Source organism: Pteropus medius, unplaced genomic scaffold (genome assembly GCF_902729225.1).
Source record: "Pteropus medius unplaced genomic scaffold, Ma_sr-lr_union100, whole genome shotgun sequence".
Classification (NCBI taxonomy): Eukaryota; Metazoa; Chordata; class Mammalia; order Chiroptera; family Pteropodidae; genus Pteropus; species Pteropus medius.
Window position 1 is genome coordinate 7,782,700 of NW_024342474.1, and position 21,948 is coordinate 7,804,647.

At 38.4% G+C, this 21,948-nt stretch overlaps 1 protein-coding gene across 10 annotated transcripts in view; it reads right to left on the reverse strand.

Annotated features, from left to right (window-relative positions):
* Positions 1 to 21,948, reverse strand: part of GRIP1 (glutamate receptor interacting protein 1) — a 587,313-nt gene that overhangs the window by 66,354 nt on the left and 499,011 nt on the right. For 5 of the 10 annotated variants that reach the window (XM_039865938.1, XM_039865934.1, XM_039865936.1 and 2 more), the window contains 4 exons: positions 16,505 to 16,660; positions 15,691 to 15,846; positions 6,214 to 6,400; positions 5,475 to 5,620 (listed from right to left, as the gene is read on the reverse strand). In XM_039865938.1, the coding sequence (XP_039721872.1) occupies positions 5,475 to 5,620; positions 6,214 to 6,400; positions 15,691 to 15,846; positions 16,505 to 16,660 (645 nt within the window). The remainder of the gene's footprint in view (positions 1 to 5,474; positions 5,621 to 6,213; positions 6,401 to 15,690; positions 15,847 to 16,504; positions 16,661 to 21,948) is intronic. The other 5 variants (XM_039865939.1, XM_039865944.1, XM_039865940.1 and 2 more) reach the window with 3 other exon arrangements.

The window sequence follows — 21,948 nt, forward strand, 5'->3', positions numbered from 1 at the left end:
ACAGCTAATGGGGTGATCAGTGAGAAAACCAACTAGATTCATGCAAAGGGATTTTCAAGCTGGATGGTACACCAGGCAGAATCTGGAAGCTCTAAGTTCAGAGCAGCATCGACCTGTTTTTTTGTTTTTTGTTTTTTGTCAAGAACCCTCAGTTGCCAAGGGCTAAGAGCAGAGACAGCAGATGATTAAATTGAGCCAGAGATTGAGACTGAGATTTCTAACAGTTTCTAATAGATTCCAGTAGATTGGTAATGACTGACAAGAGTGTTTCACTGAGGATTCTGATGCTGCGTCTGGGCTCAGCAGGAGGATACTAGCATCAACTAGTGATGTCTGTCAAGAGCAAGGGAGGGAGGAATGATAGGATAGAAGCATATTTTTTCCTGGCCCTCTTCTACACCATTTCTATCTATTAGAAATGAGTTATTTCTGGAATAATAGAGGGCAGGGGGAGATGGCCTTAGGTCCCTCTTTCTCGTCCCTTATTCAAGCAAGCTTGGAACAATGTGGGTTTAATAGACATCGTTTCCATTTTTTAGGAGCCTCTACCTAAGATACTAAAGTATTTAATCAACAAATACATAAAACATATGTAGACATTAAGTACAGATTAAACAATAAATAAATATTGAGGATACATATAGAATAAAAATGCATTTTGTAGCACAAGTAAATACTTAGATATTGTTTATGGAGAAGGTCTAACTGTGTTGGCTACTCCACTACTGAAACATAGGAAATAAATGCTGCTCAACATCCTACCACACACAGGATAGCTACCTCCCCTCAACAAACAGTGTCAATAGGGCAGAGATTCAGAAATCCAGCTGTTTCATGCTGGAAACTCTAACATCTCTTTGAAGAGGCAGTGTAATATGATATGGAAAAGACAGGTGTAGTCCCATTTGTTTTTATTTTTTCCTTGCCAAAGGAGATATATCAGAAAAAATATCACTAAGAGCTTCGTCAGAGAGTTTACTGCCTATGTTTTCTTCCAGGAGTTTTATGGTTTAAGCCTTTGATCTATTTTGAGTTTATTCTTATATATGGTATTAGAAGGTGGTCTAGTAAGTGCCCATCAATGGAGACAGAGAACAAACTGGTGGTTGCCAGGTAGGAGGAGAGCTGGGGAGTTAGGTGAAAAAGGTTAATTAAGAAGTACAAATTGGTAGTTACAAAACAGTCACAGGGATGTAAAGTATGGCATAGGGAATACAGTCAACAATATTGTAATACCTATGTATAGTGCCAGGAGGGTACTAGACTAATTGTGGGGGGGTCAATTTGTAAGTTATATAAATGTCTAATCACTATGCTGTACACCTGAAACTAACATAAAATAATGTTGGATGTTAACTGTAATTGAAAAATAAAAAAATAAAAAGATAAAAAATCAAAAAAATAAAAATATGATGTATGACCTTGAGTTTCCCCACCTGAACCTCAGTTTCTCCATTTATAAATAAATAAAGGTACTGGACTATAAGAGTCTTTTCACCACTAATGTTCTACAACTGTAGTAAGTACATTCTGAAGCCATTGGACAGCCTTCTCTGAGAACGATGCCCTCACTGCCATTTGACTGATCCTTATAGGGTCCTTCTACTGGATTCCTGCTTGGCTGCAGTTAACTAATACGGGGAAGATACCAAATCTAAGTTGGGCCAATTCGATTCTTTCTCTTGGGAATTAGGAATCAGAACTGTTGCTACTACTTGGACACTTTAGCAAAGACAGAACAATCATGTGCAATTAAAAGTCAGAGAAAACTTGTAGAGACAAATGGAGCAGATGTGTAGAAACGACAGCACTGAGAGATAAGAAACTCCAGAGAAACAGTGGGTATGAAATCAATTCTTTATGCAAATTGAAGTTCCTGATACGAGTCCTTCAGAAGAGCCAACTGAACATCATTTATTCATTCACCAAGTACTGGCTGAGAGCATCCTGTATTCCAAGTACTATTTTGGGGTACATTTGTGAACAAAAGGCACAAAGTCCCTGACATCATAGATTTTTCTACTGGAGACAAGATAATAAACAAATAAATATACCACAAAACATCGGCGCTTGAGAAGAGCTAAGATTCATAAATTTGGGCAAGGAGACAGAGAGTGAAAGACGGTCAAGGAAGACTTCTCTGAGCAAGTGACATTTGAGCAAAGAACTGAATGAAGTGAGCAAACCACCTGAACACATTGGCAAGAGCTGCCCAGATTTTCCTTAGTCCACCACCCAGCTTGAAAATCCCTTTACATGAGAGGCTAGTTGTTGGTTTTCTCACTAATTTCCCCATTAGCTTTTCTCAACCTTCATCATTCTTTTCAAATCCCCAAGATGCTGACCTTTTCACCTTTGCTTGACAGTTCTTAGATGAATTTCCTAAACACAGCTAAAAATGTATTTACATTCTCTCATCCTTCTCTTCAAATTCATAGGAAGAAGTCTTCTACATTCAGTCTTAGTCTAGTTATCTACCTATGTTCTAGATAACTTCATCCTCATCCCTTTGGGGACCCGATTCCACCCATTATCTCTTTTCTCTCTCATTCATTTCAGGCCCCAAACATGCTCAAATCTCTCCAATCTTAACAAAACAAAACCCACCCCAGAACTCTGAATCACCTTCTGTCTGTTGTCCCATCTTCTTTCATCTACAGTTAAATTTCCTGACCTTGCCAAGTGTCCCCTGGGGCGAACCTGACCTTGGTGGAGAACCACTGATTAAAAGATAAGGCAATATAAAATAGAGCACTGAGCATATAACTAAATGCTGTAGAAGTTCTAAAAAGAGGAGCCTCGAGTGGCCTCTGGTCTCTTCTATCCTTTCACTGCATTTCCCCTGCCAAACTCTATTCCAAAACTGAATTCCTTGGCAGACAGCAAGGATAGCTGTCTGCACTTCTCCCCTTTCCTTCACTCAGAGCTCACTGCGGTCTGACTTCTGTCCCCCAGTTCTCTGAAACTACTCTGTAACCTTTCTTCCGAAGTGCCAGATCCAGTGGACATGTCCTGCCTTATATGACTTGAATTCTTCACAGCACCTTTACGTTATTAACTATGACTTTTGCCTTGAAACTCTTGCTTTCGCTTCCAAAATACCACCTTTTTTTGGTTCTCCTCCCGCTTCTAACTGTGCATCTTTATTATCTCCTTTGTTAGCATCCTTTCCCTTTAAATTCTAGTCTTTAGGCAGAGTCCTGTCCTTGTTCCCCTTCTTTCTTCCACTCTCTCCCTAGGGGTCCCCTTTATTACAATGACTTTAACAGTCACTGACGTGCTGGTAAGTCCTCGGTCCTGCTCTTTAGCCCAGACCTGGTCCTGGACTCCAGGAGGTCCTGTCTGCTGTCTCATGGGAACTTCCTTTTGCATTTCAGCAGCAACACATTAGGTAAGTCTATTCTTATCTTTCAGCAGTTCTTGCTTCTGTTTAATTGGCTATGAGATCCTTGAGGATATTGATCCTTTCTATTTTCTCTTTCAATGGTCTGGACATAGCACAGTGCCTGGCTAGCATTTAGTAACAGGTGCTTGTTAATTGTCTCTTGAATTCAGGAACGAATGTGCTTGTCCTTTTTCCTTAGTATTGGCACTGGATTTACCTGCTCATATCTACAACAGAACTTTTTGTTATCCCCACATTTCCACTCTTCAAGTCTTCCTCTCAGTTAAAAACATCACTGTTTAATCCTAACCCTTACACCTGAGGAGTTGTCCATAATCTTCCCTTCTCTCATCTTCCGTATCCAATCCACAAGCAGGTTCTGTTAGCCCTGTTCCAAGCCATGCTCTAAATTTCACTATTTGCCACCATCTCTAGCACTGCCACCTTGGCTAAGTCACCGTTATTCCTTACTTGTCCAACTGCCACGATCTCCTAACTGGCTTTTCTGCTTCTGCTATTAAGAAAGATCTCTCCGAAATACTCATCAAGTTATCTCACCCCCCTCCACAAAATGCTCCATGACTTCATTACACTTGAAATATAATCTAAATTCTCTACCAAGGCACTCACTCCATTACTGGGCCCCTTCTAACGTCTCCCACCTGATCTTCAAATCCAGATCTGATTCTCACCCTCCTACTCCCTTATATGCTGCATCAAGAGCCCTTTTTGCTGTTTCTCAAATCCATCGAGGTTATTATTCTAGTTCATGTTTTTTACACTGGCTGCTCTCTCTGCTTGGAATACTCTTCTCCTGGATTCTCACTTGGCTGGCTCCTCCTCAACCTTCAAACCTCTGCTCAAATGCCGCTTCCTTAGAGAGTCATCCTATGAAAATGGCTCCCCGCGGTCTTTCTCTAACCCCCATTCTGCTTCCTTTTCCTCAGAGCATGTATTATTACCTCAATTCATATTTGTTGATTTAAAAGTTAACTTTCTGTCCTGCTAAATGTAAGCTTCATTAAGACAGGGATTTTTTTTTTTCTTTTCAGTCGACTGTTGCAACTCCATTGTACAGAAGAATAATTGGCCCACAGTAAATACTCAGCAAATATTTACTGGGATAATATGATCTCTAGGTCCAAAGGCATGCCTATACTGATTGGTAAAGATTATTGACTCTGTGAGGTAGTATTTCACTGTCTAAGACAATTTTCTTAAATAAGAACTAGCGCCATCCCCTAAAATTTGCATAGCTAATGAGGACTACCTTCAGGACCAAACTTAAGTCAAGCTCCTCTGGGCCCTCGTCTTGACTTGTCCTTGGCCTAGACTTTGGCCTGCTGAGCCATTTTGGCAAGTCTCCTGCTAAATCAATTTACGGAGAATCCCTCCACCCTTGAATATACAATTAAATTATAATCCACTGTTACTGTCAAATCAAGTTCCTCTTAGTAATTTTCCATCCAATGATTCCCTCACTCTCACTTTGCCTGTTGGCTATGAATTCCTGGCTCTCTTTGCTTTTTGCATTTTTTGGAGTTGAGTTCAATCTCTCTTTCTTATTGCAAGTCTTGATCTCTCTTGCAATAGTCTTGAATAAAGTTGTTCTTGTCATTTTTAACAAGTGCGCGGTTCAATTTCTCTTTAATACTAGAGAGCAAATAGTTATCTACTGGGCTTGTATAAATCCATCTAACGAGTTTTCATTGTTCCTCTCTAAACCTTCTTATGTTCTTTGTAGTGGAAAGGGTCAAAGAGAGGCTTTGCTTGTCTGTGTGACTGAAGAATATGTTTTCTCTAGCATACAGGGGAAAGTCAGGAAGCCTAAAGCCTGAATGATTTTTTTTTTTATCACTTTTATAGTGGCTATTACTTATTTATTTTGTCACATTTATTTTCAACTGTTCTTGTGGTGACATTTTAAGGAATAATACAACAAAAATGCTCAATTCAAAATGACACCCCAAATCTCCAAAACGAAAACATGTTCAGTATATAAAAAGTTTTCCTTCTGCCACATAATACATATAATTCACATGCAGTCCACTCCTGACTCTGCAGCTGACTTGAGAGTATACAATCATACCTGCTACATCGAACTCAATTTCCAGTGTGACCTTGCTCGTGATTGAAGAGTCTCGAAGGAGCTGATTGGCTTCCTCAAAGGTGCTGTCTTCAGTTGGAATTCCATTAATGGCCATCACTCTGTCTCCAATCTGTAGTACTCCACATCTAAATTTAGAATGACACATTAGAGGTTGTAGAGTAAATAATTATAAGTTTAAGTTACCAAATCTGCTTCGTTTGATTCTTGCAAAATGTCATAATCATTTGGTCTTATTTATTCAATGCCATGGGAATTATATTAGGTCAATTGCAATGTCTTGCACTCTTGCATCTCATGGCTACAAATGTGAGCAAGGGAATCTCGAAGTATCCCAGACAAGTAATTAATAATGCAACACTGTGGTATTGATATAACATGAACTGAACCAATATATAGTAATGATGAATGTACATTCCCCCATGGCAAAGAAATTATTAAAGTTTGAACTTAGAATTTTTTTTATACATTTTATTTTCCTTTTTAATTAGTGTAGCCTCTAGTCCCCGATGGACAAAAATTTGTTGGATAAAGGCATCCAGGCTCATTATTCTTCTCAAAACTGATAAAAAAAACATAACATTTTATTGTCAGAACAGAGAATTTATTACATCTTACATTTCCTGCATTGAGCACTGTTCCATAATTTATTAGCTGTCCAAAGATAGCCAGCACAAGAAATGCAGAGCAGATAAAGATGTTGTGAAAGACAGTGTCTCACCTCTCTGCCGGGCTGTCAGCTTCAATATAGGAAATCAGAGGTGGAGAAGAGAGAGTCTCTGTGGCAAATACACTGCCCTGCAGTTGGATCCCAAATCCTGTGACAGGATCTGCTGTCAGCACAACCTCTGTGGTTTCTGTGTGAACAACCTGCCCAGCCAAGCCTACTGTGCTGGAAGCTAAAGACACTAGAGGGACAAATACAAAAAAGAATGACTAGGTTGAAGCAAGCACCAGGAATACCAGCATTCCTGAAATAGATCATGTTTCTGAGAAAAAGCTCATTGGCAATGGTGGGAGGTTATATTTTGGCCTTCTAGCAAAATGTTTAGCCAGAGTGGAACAAGATAAGTGACTCTCCCTGTACTTGTCACATTTCAGTCACAATATCAGTGTAGCCTCCTTCCTCTACACACCCCCCATATTAGGGACAGTTGTAGGAGCTGTGGGAAGAAGATGGCCTCAGGGTCAGGGTACTTGAGTTCTGGTCCTGGTTCTACCACTGAGTAACCAACTGGCTGGGTGACCTTGGTATAAGTCATTGATCTCTTTCCTACCCAGGAAAAAGGGGTTGGGCTAATGGTTGTTTTTTGTTTGTTTGTTTGTTTTTGTTTTCCACGTTAGCCATCTGTGCCTAAACTTTAAGCTTTTTACAAATAACCTGACCCCTAGCTTTGAAGAAATATCTAAGTCCGGTTCCTGGAGTGGTGAAGACGTGCTGGTCATCAACCTTAATCTAGCACTGCATCGGTGTGATGGCACCATTTAAATGCTACATTCCTCCTCCTCCCAAATTGGGTCTCTTCACTCCTTGTTCTTTCCCACTGCAGCTTCCTTGCTGTCTCTTATTTCATCTCTTCTGAGATTCTTCTAAGCTCCCAGGCACACATCTCTGTCTTGTTTCTACCCCCAACCCAGGTCATGAAAGGGCTGCTCCACACCTGGATGGATGTCTCTCTCCCCGGGGACCTGTGCCTCCTTTGCTTTCTTTGAGCAAGAGCTCTGTCTGCAGGGTCCTATCTGGACTCTCACTTCCTCCACAAAGGGTCTTCTGGTCCTCTTACTTTTTAACTGAAACCTGATGATACCATATATCTCAAACCCCTATCCAATCAGAAGCTATTTTCTTTCCATCTCCTTGCATGGAGCAAGGAGAGAGAAGAGTTTCTAATGCTCCTTTCTCCCCATATGCAGTTCATTATTTTTCTCTCTCTCTCTTACTTTTTTCTTTTCTCCTTTCTTACTCTTTCTTTCTTTCTTACTCACTCTTTTTTCTTTTCCTTCCTTCCTTCCTTCCTTCTTTCCTCCCTTCCCCCAACCCCCACTCATGCTCTCTCTCTCTCCCTCCCTCCTTCCCTCCCTTCCTTTCTTTCCTTCTGTCCATTTGTCCCTCCCTCCTCTCCTTCCTCTACTTTAAACCACTCCTACTTAAAGTTCCATATTCTGTACTTATTCTACTTTGTCTCATCTTCAAGCCCATAATTTTCTATGTTTACAATGCCTCCCTACTCCTTTTCCTCACTGGCTTCAGGACTTGGCTCTTAATCTAGCTCCTCTAATCTGTGGCTTTTCCTTGTTTTTAGCATCTTAATATCATGGTCATAATCTAATGTGCTGGATTTATGGTTCTTCAGCTCTCTCAGTGCAGGTTACTAGCAATTCCACCCTACTTCAGCTTTCTGCCAGCAGAACCCTACAGTGGACCCCATCTTCCTTCAAAATGGGTAGTAGAGCTCCAGGATCTCAATATCTGAATCCTCCTTGTTGATCACATAGCCATCTCTCCCAGTCCCTACAATCTAATTTGCTCCTCTTTATGACTTCCAGTCCCACTTTCTCTCACTTATCTCCTAGTATAGTGGTTTTCAAACAATATTTATAGCAACAGATTTTTTCCCCTTTGAAATTCGAGCATAAAAGAATACCTTTATATTTCAGATAGAAATAGAGCTACTGCAGTTGAGGTAGGGATGGGAGACCCCAAAGGCCTCCTCTTCCCTCATAGGGGAATCTGGTAAATGCAGTTTGAAAGCCACCATCTTTACCCATTGCCTTTTACTACCATCATTTCCCTCCAAACTCTATATGGACCCGTGGACCACTTCGATGATGTATCTGCTAGTATCAGAGATTTCTAAACCTCATGTGATTTTCTATACTCTAATACTCTGTGCTCTTTGGCAATGCCCAGTCAACTTACTGCTGTTACTAAGTTGCTGGGGCTGTTAGAGAAAGTCGTGACAATTTCACATTATTCTTTATGGGGCTCTGGAATCTTTTGCTGAGTAATATTATGGCACCTTATTTGATTCCTCACAGGATCTGTCTCAGACATTTCTACCCTTTTCAGGGTCAAATTTTACTCTTTCTTTCATTTCCTAAAAGACTGAAAAGATCCAACCATTTGACACGAGTTCCTTAAACTACATTGTTTTCAACCTTGATTTCTCTGTATCATCATCTGTTCTCTCCCCCCAACGCCCCCGCATCCTTTTTTTCTGCTTCAGGAGGATGTATCTTTCTTTTGCAAGGCTAACTCTTCCTTTTAGCATTTGATACTATTCCTTTCCACTCCTTCTGTGATTTTGTGCCATAAAAAATTTTCTTGCCACTTTTTCCAACTTTCCTACTCACTCCCCTAGCTTTCTGGCCTCTCTCTAGGATTCATACTGATTCTGAAACTGCTTAAACTTTAGTGTCTCCCTTCACCCTTTCCTGAAACTGTTCTCACTGATGACTTCCTGATTGCCAAAATGAATAGCCTCATCTGTTCTAACCACTTTGCAGCAACTGGCTTTGGGAATTACTCTTTTCTTCTTGAAATTGCTCTCTGGTTTCGATGAATCTTGGTTCTTGGTTTCTTACCTTTTCAGCCCTCCCAGTTCTTTTGTTTTCTCTGCACTTCAAACATAGAGTTGCCTGTAGTTCTGCCCTAAGACTTTTTTACTCTCGTTCTTTCCTTCATTCACTTCCAATGCTTCTAAAATATGATCTCTGCATGTATCTTTTTATATCCACCTCTCTAGTATCTCTCCAGTGATGAATTTCTGAACTGATGGATATCCCAACCACACTGATGTCTCATTGATTCCTCAAACTCAGCACTTTCAAAATTGAGTTAATCGCCTTCTCTTTCTCACTGCCACTACCAATTTTAAGGGACTATTTTGCTTATAGTCCTTAAGACTTGAAATTTCAAAGTAGCCTTTGACTCACAACACCTCATTGTCTGAAATTCAATTAATTTTGTATAAATCCCCCTTTCCACACTTACTGTCAATGTCTTAATTCAGGCTTTCTTTACTTTTTACTTTAATTATTCTAATATACGTGTTTCTGGGTTCTGTCATGCCAAATGCTATCTAGATATTATTGCCAGATTAACTTTCTCTTCATGATGAGGTCCCATTTATCTATTCTCCCGGAGTAGAGCCTCATTATTGCTAACCTAGATTACTATTTAGACTTCCAAATAGTGTCCCTATCTTTTGTTTCATGCTAACAGCTTCCAAATTGCTGTCAGAGTGGCTTTTCTAATATGTGAAGGCCATCCCTCAGTTTAGAATCTTTCCATGGTTCCCTGTTCCCCATGGAACAACATCTTCAAGTTCCAGCAGAACACACAGAACTCTTCACGAATTCATTTTCTCCTGCCCATCCAGTCCAGTTTCATGTTCTTCTATGCTCCCTTCATGTGCCATGTGCTCCAGGCCCTGCTTTCATGTCTGTCTTCATATATACCATGCCCTCTGCCCCTTAGTGCTTACCCTGGGCTTTCCCTTTCTCTGCCTTATCCAGGCAGAATTATGTACTTACTTTTCTACATTTTGAGATTTCTAACACATGATCCTATTTCAGCATTTATCAGGTTTTTATTTGCCTGTCTGCCTCTCTACTTGACACCGAGTTCTTTAAGAATTGGACCAGATCTTTTCATCTCTGAGATTCCAGTGCCTGGAACATTCAGTGAATGCTAAATAAATGAGGAATGAATTACATTTTGTGATATCATCCACATTTTCCTTTTTTGAACCAACATGTAGATTCTGCTAAGTTAAGGAACTAGAAGTCGTTCTTGTTCTTTGGGACCCAAATTTTTCTATGGTGTAGATTATTCCAGCACTGCAGCTGACATGGCAGAGGATGGTGAGGTGGATCATTTGTTTCAAAAGAGAAAGGAAGAGTGTACTTATTCTAAAGAAGCACCACTATTGCTCTGTCTCAGCAGGGTTAATGTCAATGGATTAAAGGAGCCTACAGTGGAGAGTAAAGGTAGCCTCCAACCCTAACTTTTATAGGTAGTGACCTACAATTCCAAAGTCTGACACACGGACTATCACACATTTTCTAGGGTGCCTTTGTTGATGTTTACTGTATTTTGATTGCTCTCCAGATTATACATTTTGTTATTGGTGGCACGAAACCACTCGAAGATACTATTTCCTGTCAGTAAGGATCTGAGAGTTGCATTTCTTTCCAGTTATACTAACAGCAGACAGGAATATAATATTAGAATATCATCTATTTGGCAGATTACTTCCACTTCTGGTGAAGCTTTTTAGACTTCAATGAGGATACTTTCTGTGAATCTTTCTTTAGGTTCACATTAATATATATATATTTTCCATTTGCAATCTCAATTTGGTATAGATTTTTGAACCGCTAAACTATTGAAAACTATTTTGAACTTTTAAGTCAGCTGATTACCATCGCCACTAAGAAAGAATCAAGAAATAGTCAATTTAATAGTAATAAGAGGTTTGGGTTAGATATAGTGAAAACCTTCTTAAAGGAAAACCTTGCTATATTTTTCGGAAGTTAGAGAAGATAAAAAATTTCATTCTGTAGGAGGTTTTGAACACAGATATAAGTACCAACTCACTGTGGGATCATTAAATTTATAAGCTCTATCTAGAGGCAAGTTGAGGTGATAAAAATTATTAGGAAATTTAATTCAGGATTAAAAATGTATTAAACATTGGTTTTATAATTATGTGAAGTTATAATTTATCTAATAAATATAGGATTATATTAAATAACCTAAGATTTTACAATGAACTCTGAAAGTCCTCTGATGTATTGGAATCTATTCTTTGAAATAGTAAAATTTCATTTGAAATGTATGTACTGATTACCCACAGGCATTAAAGTCCTGAACATTATTACCAGCTATGAAAAAGATAAATTGTAGATTTAAGATGATGAGCCAGAAGGAAAAACAACCAACATTACTGGGAAGAGAAAAAGATGAGCTTGATTATCCTACTTTATTAATGTGGTCAACCAGCAGGAGAAAATAAAGGTGATTTATGAATTATAATCTTGTAGTTTAAAATTTTGTATAATGGATTCTCTCTCCAGTAACAAATGCCCCTGCAAGGCACTGGCCTGAGACATGCCCAATTCTACTCACAGGTGAAGACAGAAATGACTACACTGCCGACATGCTGTTTGAATACTGCTAACTGGTGTGTGCCAAGGTTGTGTTCAGGCCTTGCACCTGCTCTGTCCCGTTCCCATTCACACTTGGAGGGTTCAGTTCACAATAATTCGGGTTTGCAGGAAATGCCCCTGTGTTTTTCTCAATTTTTGTCTTTCCTAGTGTAAGTAAGGGAGGAGAACCAGAGATAGCTCTTTAACTCCTAAAGTTTAAAAACCAGCCAAATGTTTCCTTCATTTAGAAGAAGGCAGTGAGTTTTACTGTCAGATATGAAAAGTATATACAAGTATAGAGAGCAAAGGACCTCAAAGATTTATTAATACACCATGTTTGTGATTATTTGTTCCTATAATTTAAGACCTCTATCTCATTAAAGTGGCCCACATTTAGGGTTGACCTGTTTTGGAACCAACACATTGGCTATCACGTGATCCAGTTTAGGGGCACAGTGCAGGTGGCTAACAGGTCCCCTCTACATATGGGGTCTAGTGTGGGGCAGACTTCAAGCTATCTCCTGCGAAGGCTCTGTGCATGGTCTCTTATAAAAGTGTACCATTAGGTATCAAAAGCGTAGCATTAGATGTCTTCTGTTCTTTTTTTCAGGGGTCGGTTGAAGGGATAAAAGTTGTTAGTTTTTTTGCATTCTCTTCCTTTTAGCTTTTTTCAATGTTGCCCTCCCTAGGAGGAAGTGACGATGACAAAAAGAGGCAAAGACTACTCTAGAAATGTGTTCTAACTTGTACTCTTTGTTGCACCTCAGGCAGACTGGGAACAGGCAGAGTCTCTACGCTGGTTCCGTGTATGAGAGCAGGAAGAAGAAAGCAGGGGTAACTAGCTAAATCCACTGCTGTCATGTCTCCACCACTGGGGGATGACGGGGTCCTAGGAGACTTGGCCTCTTCAGGAGAAACAAGGGGCAGCTCAGGCTGCAGGGAAAAGGTAATTAAGATTCCAAAAGAGGTGACAAGTGGGGTCCCTCTGTTACGTGGCTCTGCAACACTCTCAGAGCTTTGTGACACTCCTCAAAGCCTAGTGCTGGTGATACTCATCATCGTCCTTGTGAAACAAACACAGCACTTCCTGTTTTAATGCTTATAACATGTTGTCACAGACTCCCTATATTTTCCCCTCTGGTGGATGGTACAGAATGTTTTCATATTTATATGAGAAGATTTTATTCTCTTCTAGCCATGTCCTTCCTTTATACTAGAAACATTCTTTTTGTTTTGCAAGTTCAGGCCTCAGCTCATCACCAATACAGCAAAGAGACTTTTTATCCTTATTTGTGACTTTGCCATGATTCACCATCCATACAAATGGCGTGGTTGCTATAGAAACATAAATATGAAAAAGGGGGCAGCAAATGGTGGCACAGAATAAAGACATAAATAAAGTGGTGGAAATATACCATGGTGTAGTGAGAGTGGCAATAAAACCTTTATTAGCAGTTACTTGTGAAGACCTTTACATCTAATGTGACCATTTTAAACTTGAGCAAAAAAAAAAAAAAAAAAAAAGAAGAAGAAAAGTAGTTCTGCAGTGGCTAATGTCTACAGCAAAGGCAAATAACTAGAAATTTCTTCAACCAGGTTTGTGTTTATATTTCTACTAATGTTGGAGAATAATGTGCTAATTTAAGAGAGAATTTATGAGTTGGTTATGGATATCAGTGAAAATGTGGCCTCAGCTTTGTTTCATACTACAAAATTCAAGATGCGTAAATATCAACCCGAGATAAGCAAACATTACCATTCACTTAATCACTAATGTCCTTAATCAACATAGCGAGTCTTACATAATACAAACAAATGTTTAACCATTGAAGCAGAAGTACAAACATTAATGAATTCATTTTAATTGCTCTTCCCTGCAGAGGGCTGTTAGCCTGTTTCTGTCAGTGAGGAGTGCTACACGTGAAGCTATTATATGTAAAAAAATTCATATACAAATTTCTGCCACAGACCCTGGAGGCATTATATGGAAGACTCAAGACCTATGTATTATGCCAAAGTGTAACCACTATAAAAAACGCATCAATTTGAGAACAATGTCAATAGAGTTTCATACATGACAATTCAGATTCAGGCATAATAACAGCTAACACTTAAACTATTCAAAATTGCTAAGAATTAAATAGTACTTACCATTTATCAAGTGTTGTTCTCTCTATAAATAATTATGTAACCATAAATATATAATTATAGTACTAATTTCATAGTCTAGAGTGTATTTCTTGCCCTGTGTGTCCCTTTTGGTGGTGAGAATACTCTCTCACTCTCTCTCTCTCTCTCTCTTTTATCCTCTCTCTCTCTCATATAATCTTCACAATTACCTAATGAAGTAAATATTATAATTACCTCCATTTTTAAGATAAGAAAACAAATTAATAGAGAGATTAAGAAACTTGCTTAAGGTCCTACAGCTCGAAACTAATGATGCTGGCATGAGAACCCATGCAGCCTGGTTCCAGAGTCTATGCTTGTGTCCAGTTCAATATACTGCCTTCAGCTAGTTTCTTCCAAGAGTAAATAATCTACTCAAGTGTCAGCTAAGAAACATGTGAGATTTTAGAAGCTCCTTGTCCTCATTTTGACTAAATTCAAACTTCCTTCTACTTTCCTAATTTCAAATTTACTATCATGTACATATACTAAAGATGACAATCACTTATATTTGAATATGCAAGTCAAATCATGAATACACCACAATATTAAAGGTTTACGCCACACCAATGGTTTTCTTTGTAAGGAAATCTTCAGGTCCTTGTAACATGAAAAGACCATTTCCCAGTGTGGGCGACAGCTAGTCTCCTACACTGATGGTGGCACTGGCGGGATTAGTGACACATCCACCTGCAAAGATGAATCTCTGGCAAATAAGCTGAAGCACCAACAGGCTTAACCACCTCTTCTCACAAGAACATTCTCTCTTTACTATCAGCTTTGAAATATCTGGGTTTGGTTTTATTTGAGTAACTTAAGGGTATTCCTTATTTAATTCTTATGGTAAACACGGGAAGAGACCACATCCTCTTTGAGCTTCTGGGTAGGAATCATAATCATGCTCATTGATAGGGACATATAGAACAAAAAACACTCACATTCTAGACTATGATTAGATCTGGTTGGAAAGATAGGTGTTCTCTTCCTCCAAAACTTATGTGATGGTAATGAGAGATTATGATCTTCCCTGACAGAGAAGAAAAATTTGTGTTTCTTCCCTGTTAATGCATTCATTTACAGTTTCTTCCCCCTCACATGTACAACCTGCTATCCAAAATCAAGTAGCCGACCACATCTTCCTAGTCTTGCCAAGTCTATACTGTGCTTAGATGTCCCATACTTCCAAGAATCATAGTTAAAATTCCTAGACTTTACGGTGCTGGGTATAAGGATAAGCATCCTTCTGATCTTCCTATGGCTGTAATGAGCAACAGAAATACATGTTACAGCAGTGATTCTCAATGGGTAGGTTCCTGGGGAAAGTACTTGAATCTTAGTGAATGAGGTATAGTTTGAAAAGGCATGTTCAAACTTATCATTGGTTTTTGGAAGGGGAAGGATCCTGAAATATAATTTAATGTGAAATTTATAATAATGTTAAACAAATAAGTGAGATTCTTATATTTATTAAAAGGGGACATAGTTTTCAAAATAAATTGCTTTAGAGAGAATAAGAAACTAAGAACAAAGGTTTCATGTCTAAAGTTACCCAGAATATAAAAAAGGAGTTTTAAATTAAAAAAAAAATCACATCTTTGAGTCCCTTATTAAACCAAAGGAGCAAGAAAAAGTTTCAAATAAAGAGTTGTAGGCAAAGGCAGTATGAGCAAACTAATTCAGTCTGAAATCGTATTCCCTGTAATCAATATCATACATATAATGGACATCATTTCAAAGGTCTTTGGCACAGAGCCACTTAGCATCTACCTGATCATGTTGGCTCTAAATACTCTTCCCATAGGCTTCTGTATATCAAAGACTCTAACCTGACCACGTTTTCTCCAGGCCAAAGGACACTGGCTACTATTTCACTTACGTGAGCTTTTGAAGTCTTTCTTTTTCAGTCTCCTCCTCATCATGGTTCCACGTGGGCTAGTAGAGTAGAGGCTTCGAGGTAAAGTCCCCATGTTCAGGGAACTCAGGCTGTATGCACTCATGGAGGTAGGAGAGAAGGATGAAGACACCAAAGCTGCTGTAAGAGAGTGAAGACTTGGCACAGAGCATTCTCAGGTGGGGTATGAGCCTGCCACACTTGCCAATCCATAACAGCCCAGAAAGACACACTTGATACACAGCAATGGCTATTAGGTACCCCAACAAGACAGAGACCGTTGCAGAAGCCATGGAGACAGCGCTTTAGAATCGGAGTTGCAAGTGCCTGCAAACGCCTGAGGAGCAGCATGATGCGCCTCATAAGCACAATAGAATACAGAAAAGCTCTAGGAATTTTACTTAAACAAACAAATGAATCTCCAAACATTAAAACAAGTTTCTCCATAAACAACACAATGCATCAGATACATAATCTCATTTTCATAGATATATTCTGGCATGAATTTCACAAGTGATTCCACATACACAAACAAGATCCGAGAACACTGTACACTGTATAATATTCTACATTGTTATTTCCTGACCACATATAAAGCATCCTGAACATCTGCATCCTTTCCTAAATGCTTTCTGATGGAAAAGAAAACGACTTAAGAGATGTCAGAAATGATAAGTTGCTACTACGAAAAGAAGCACAAAACACCCATGAAGCCAAATATGGTATGAATCAGATGAGGAAGGAAGGAGAAAAACATAATTTAAGTAAAAGACCGGGAGGAAAAAGCCTGGAACATTACGAGGGCTGTTTGGAGGAGGCGCTTTCGGGAATGTCAGGGCTGGCACTCTGCAAAGGTCAGGATGGTGCATATTACAGTGATGGTAGGTGTGAAGGCTGCAGTGGTTGCTGGCCCAGGAATCCCAGGTAAGTTGCCTGTCGCTCCTCTGAATTTTCACTGCCCATATGAAGTGATGATGGAAAATAAGAAGAACAAACAGACAAACAAAGAACCAAAAAAGAGGAAAAAGTAACTGAATTGCATGAATAAAAAGTGTAACCAAAAAAACAAAAACAAAAACAAAAACAAAAACGAAAGCCACTTGCAAAAAAAAAAAAAGAAGGAAGTAAGGAAATCTTCCTGGCTTTGCCCTTTTCTCAGTGGTCAGCAAAACAGATGATTAACATCAGGGAGGGAAACTTTCATCTTCCCAAGAATAATGCCTGTCTTTCCCCAGCCCATTTCCCCCACTTTTTAAAATGTCTACTGAATCAATTTCCAATCTCCCCCTGTGCTTCACAGCAGAGATTAAAAACATTTTTTTTTAAACTTAAAAGTCAATCCCATAAAGATTTATGGCACACAATTAGAAATTAAAGATTTGCAAATCTTGGCTAGTTAGTAGCACTTGTTTTGAGGAAATAAAAAAAAAAGAAGAAACAATAAATCACATGGGTTCATGATTCAGTGGTTTACTGGTCACACATCACAATTTACCACTCTGACGTTTTAATTATGCTACGATCCATCACTTGGACTTGATTTTTCTCAACAATACACTACTCTAATCATCTATCAGTATCAGAATCTTATCCTAACAAGGAGAAGATAAGAGTCTCAACATATTTAATATTGTTTTGTATTTTTGAAAAAATGTATTTTCATTTGAAAGAGATTCATTTTAATTCTTGAACTATTTCACATGTTCTTATATTTCCTTGAGATGCCATAAAATTTTAATAAAGTTTATTTAAAAATTTTATAATCCTCATTATTTTTAAAAATGTATATTGTGTTCCCATTCTAATTTCAACATTGTTTAAATTTGATTTTCTACCCAGTGTTGTAAAGTATGACCAATATTATGTTTGTTACTATGTCTGATATGAAATTTTTCATATAACAATAACATACGAACTTATATCACCTTCTCCTGTCATGATTCTAATGTTAGATGCCTTACATGTGAATTATTTAAGAGCAGTTATTCATGTAGGGAGGTCAAATACTCTGTAAGTATTTAAAGGAGGATTAGGTTGATGAGAGCTTGTTTTACCATCTTAGATGTGAGCCTCACTAGCCACTTTGTGGCCTTTCTGGAGCGAGACAGTATATGGAACAAAAGCTCTAGCACAGACAGATCTCTGTGGGCAGAGGCTGACCTCGGTTTCTACTCTGGCTCCAGTTCTTCTTCTCTATTATGTCCTTGGCCAGTTACTCAGTCTCCCTAAGCCTCAGTTTCCTCATATGTCAAATGGAGATCATGAAAGCATCTATCCCATAAGACGACTGCACATAGGTGCTTGGCACAGTGCTGGTACACAGAATAAAACCAAGTGAACTATTATTAGTAATATTGATTCTGCCTACTTTCTCTTTCTACCTACTTTCTTTTAACGGAAATAGATGTATCTCTCATACAACAAATTTGGAACACGTGGAACATTTAAATTTAGAGAATATCTCAGAAATCTGCAGAACACTTTCATAGCCACTGTAATTTTGTAGCCCTAAAACTTCCGGCCTTTTCGTTCTACTCTGCTGCTGTTTCTAGTTTGGAGTCCATGTCCCTCATCGCTATTCTAGTTTTAAGCTGCCATCTCCTTCACCTAGATCACTGCCACACCCTCAGACTTGGCTCCTTGATTCATCTCCTACATATCAACTTTTGGATAGCCACAATACAGTTAGGGCGATCTTTTAAATACATGAGTTAGATTACATCACTCCCATTTAACTTACTACAATGGGTTACAATTATGAAGAGAATTAAAGGTTACTCCTACTTATCTTTCCAGCTCCATCCCTATCACTTTCCTCATCATTGACTGTTTCAGCCACACTGGACTTATATTTGTTCTTAACACAAGCCAGTCTCCTTTCAGTCTCAGAACATTTGTACTTGCTTTTCTTTCCACCTATAATATTCTTCTCCCAGTTGTTTGTATGGCTGGCTCATTCTCATCAGTCAGGTCTCAGCTGAGGTGCCACCTCTTCAGAGAAGTTGTCACTAATCTCTGTGGCTTAAGTGGCTGACCTGTGCCACACTATTCCATTACTGTTTTATATTCTTCATAGCACTTAATACTGTCTGAAATGGCTTCTTTTCATGGATCTTCAATGTTTATCACTTTATACTAGAATTCCATGAGAATAGGAATCTACTTTGCTTTCTCACTAGATATATTATAGCAACTTGAACAATGCCTAGTACATATTGACTGATGAATGAATGAATGTATGAATAAATCGGAATATCAGCCAGAGTGTCCATGTCCACACAACGGCAGCATTTTCCTTGATAAAGAGTATTGCAAAGAAAGTCCATAACGGATTCTCTTTCATCATCCTCATTCTACTTTGGGATGTACATGAAGACTTTTTATGGCAAGATGCAATCATTGCTGGGTCTGATTAATCTACACTCATGGCTACTCAATTGCACTCTTAGCAAAGTATTGTCTGTGTTTCGAATGAAGTATAGTGAGTGGACTTCAGAATTCTACACTTACTTTTTTATCCAGTTCTTTATAGAATGCTTAGAAAATTACTGGGCATTTTTTGGAACTGTCAAGCCCAGTTCATAAATACATAAGGTAGATATTATCAATCACCTATTGTGTGCCTAGCATGGTGCCAATTATTGCAAACAGGTTAAATGTAAGTCACCATTCCCTTAACCTTGACTTTGCAGTATTATTGGGAACCAAGTGTTCATACATATGAAATAATTAAGAGACAAAAAAGATATAGTAATGCACAAAATTGCATGCCATGGATAATGAATACAAAAGTTATTTGACAAATAATGTAAGCCAGAGAAGACAGCTACTTCCTATTTTGAATACACACTCCAAATCTATTCTGTTTTATGGTGGTGTACTTGATATTCACATATTAGAGAAGTATTTCAAGAGTTTAAAACTAAGATGTTACATTTTTGTCACATTCGTTCATTTTCCAAAGAACATTCACACACATTTCTCCCATTTAACGGTCCCAATAATAATAGCCAATTTTTACTGAGCATTTGCTATATACCAGACACGAGGCCTCTCATGAATTATCTCAGTTATATGTTCCCAATATATCTATGAGGTAGATATTATTATATTTCCTGTTTTATAGATGAAGAAACTGAGGGATAGAAAAGTTGGATAACTTGCATAAGGTCCCAAAAGGTGGAACCACAAATAAAGCTCTGGAATTCTGACTCTAGAGGCTCTGTCCCCAACCCTCACACTACACTGCTCTTAATATGGTTATTCCTAAGTCCTTTGTTACAGATGAATAAGCAGCAAGTGAAAAAAATAATACTTTTCCCATCATTCCATAGTAACATCACTGCTGAAGTCTTAAGCAGCCTCTGGCATGGAGGGCGCTTTTGTTTGTTCTCCTCTTTGATTGCACCCTTTTGCTTTGTCCGGGATGTCTGAGGGTGCAGGCAACAGCAACTAAGGTGGTTGCTCCTAGAGCTCATGAATGGAAGTCTTCCTGGTGCTGAATGTATCAAACCTCATAATTCTGCCCACATTTTCTTTTCCAAAGTCTCAGTTTCCTTCAGTTATGATTATGTCTCCCAAAGATGCTCAGTGGAAACGATGTCTAAGCTCAATGAAAACTCATTCTTGTTGGCTTTTTAAATACTGCTACCTTCCAGCAAAAGGCACAGTTAGTCTCTTGTTCCTAGTTGGTATGCCCATTTCTATATTTCGTGAAAACACTGTGGTGAATGCTTTGTTGCTAGGCAAAATTTGGGCAAATCTGATTTTAATGTAATATGTAGGGAGATGTTTGCATGCTAGGTAAAGAAAAGGGTGAACAGTTTTCAGCAAAAGTGGATGATAGGGTTAGAAGTTAGAATTACTTAAATTACCAGTTCTCTGAAAAATCATAAATGACATTACATTTTCCACAGTGAGGGAAAAAAACTGTTCTTGGTCTCCATACATTTTAGTATATAAAGGCATTTTATCATTGTCTTGGCAGGTAAAAATATTTATTATTTCATGAGTTGGAAACTATTTGAATTATTTATGATTTGTATATAGGGCAAATTAAATGGAGAAAAACGAGGTTGCTAAAGACGGTGACATTTTTAGAGGGTCTGTTAAACATTTCCGATTCGCCAACACCAGAATTTACTAAGCAAAATCCCATGGTGAAAAAGCACTACACAGTGTGCATTCTTATACCTACTGTGCTCCACATCCAATGACAATTTCAGATTAATTCAGAAGAAACTTACAGTTCTAGAAATTTCTCCTCTTAGCCAGTGTGCTGGTGAGAAAGGCCCATGTAGCCTCTGACAGGGATGGTATGCATTCCCATAGACTGCACCCTCCTAGAGGTCTATATCATTTCTACTCAAATGAGGCAGAATTTCTTTTCATAATTTGCCTATGCTGCATCATTTCTCTACTCCAATGTGTGAAATTAAAATCTGATAAAGGTAATGCTGTACTAGAGATTTTCATTAGCTCTGGGGCTGTCTAAGCTCCATTTAATTAAAAAAGGTTGTATCCAGCTGACTCATTCAGTCTGAAAATGATCTGCCCTCTCTTGTTTTTGTTTTCGTTTTTTTTTTCAAATTGTGGAAAAGCGCAGTGTGTTTTAGAAGATGGGAGACACATAACACAAATGACCTCCTCATAAGCAAAATTTCAGTTCCAGAGAAAATTGTTTTCTTTCTCTAAACATACAGAAATGCATTCTTCACCTCTAGGACACCTCGTGAGTGCCAGCGAGGCTTCAAGGAATTGATTTCAAGGAATTAAAAAAGGAGGGCACTTGGTTTAAGAAAAAGGAGGGAGGAGGAGCTGAAACAAAGACCCCACTGAAGAGTCTTTCTTCATTTGATTTTGGTCTTAAAGTATTTTTGGTTTTTGCACCAAGTTTTGTTTACAGATGCCTAGGTGAATGGTATATAAATATTCAGCAAACATATCTGTGAGCTTCAAGACAGTGACAGTGTAGATTCCCTCAGCTGACACTTGTTACTGAAAAATGCAGTCAAATATTATGATTCTCTCAAGAAAGATACGTGGTTAGAAAGGTTGTTCTCCATCCTAAGAAATACATTATGATGGCAAACAGACAAAATATAGAGAAAGTCAACCCTTCGTATAACTATTTGTTCCCCAAAATATTTGAAGGGAATATTTATTCTATTAATACACAATTTCCAACTATTTTTTAAAAATGAAAGTTTTACTACTGGCCTTCATTCTCTTTCAAGTAGAGTG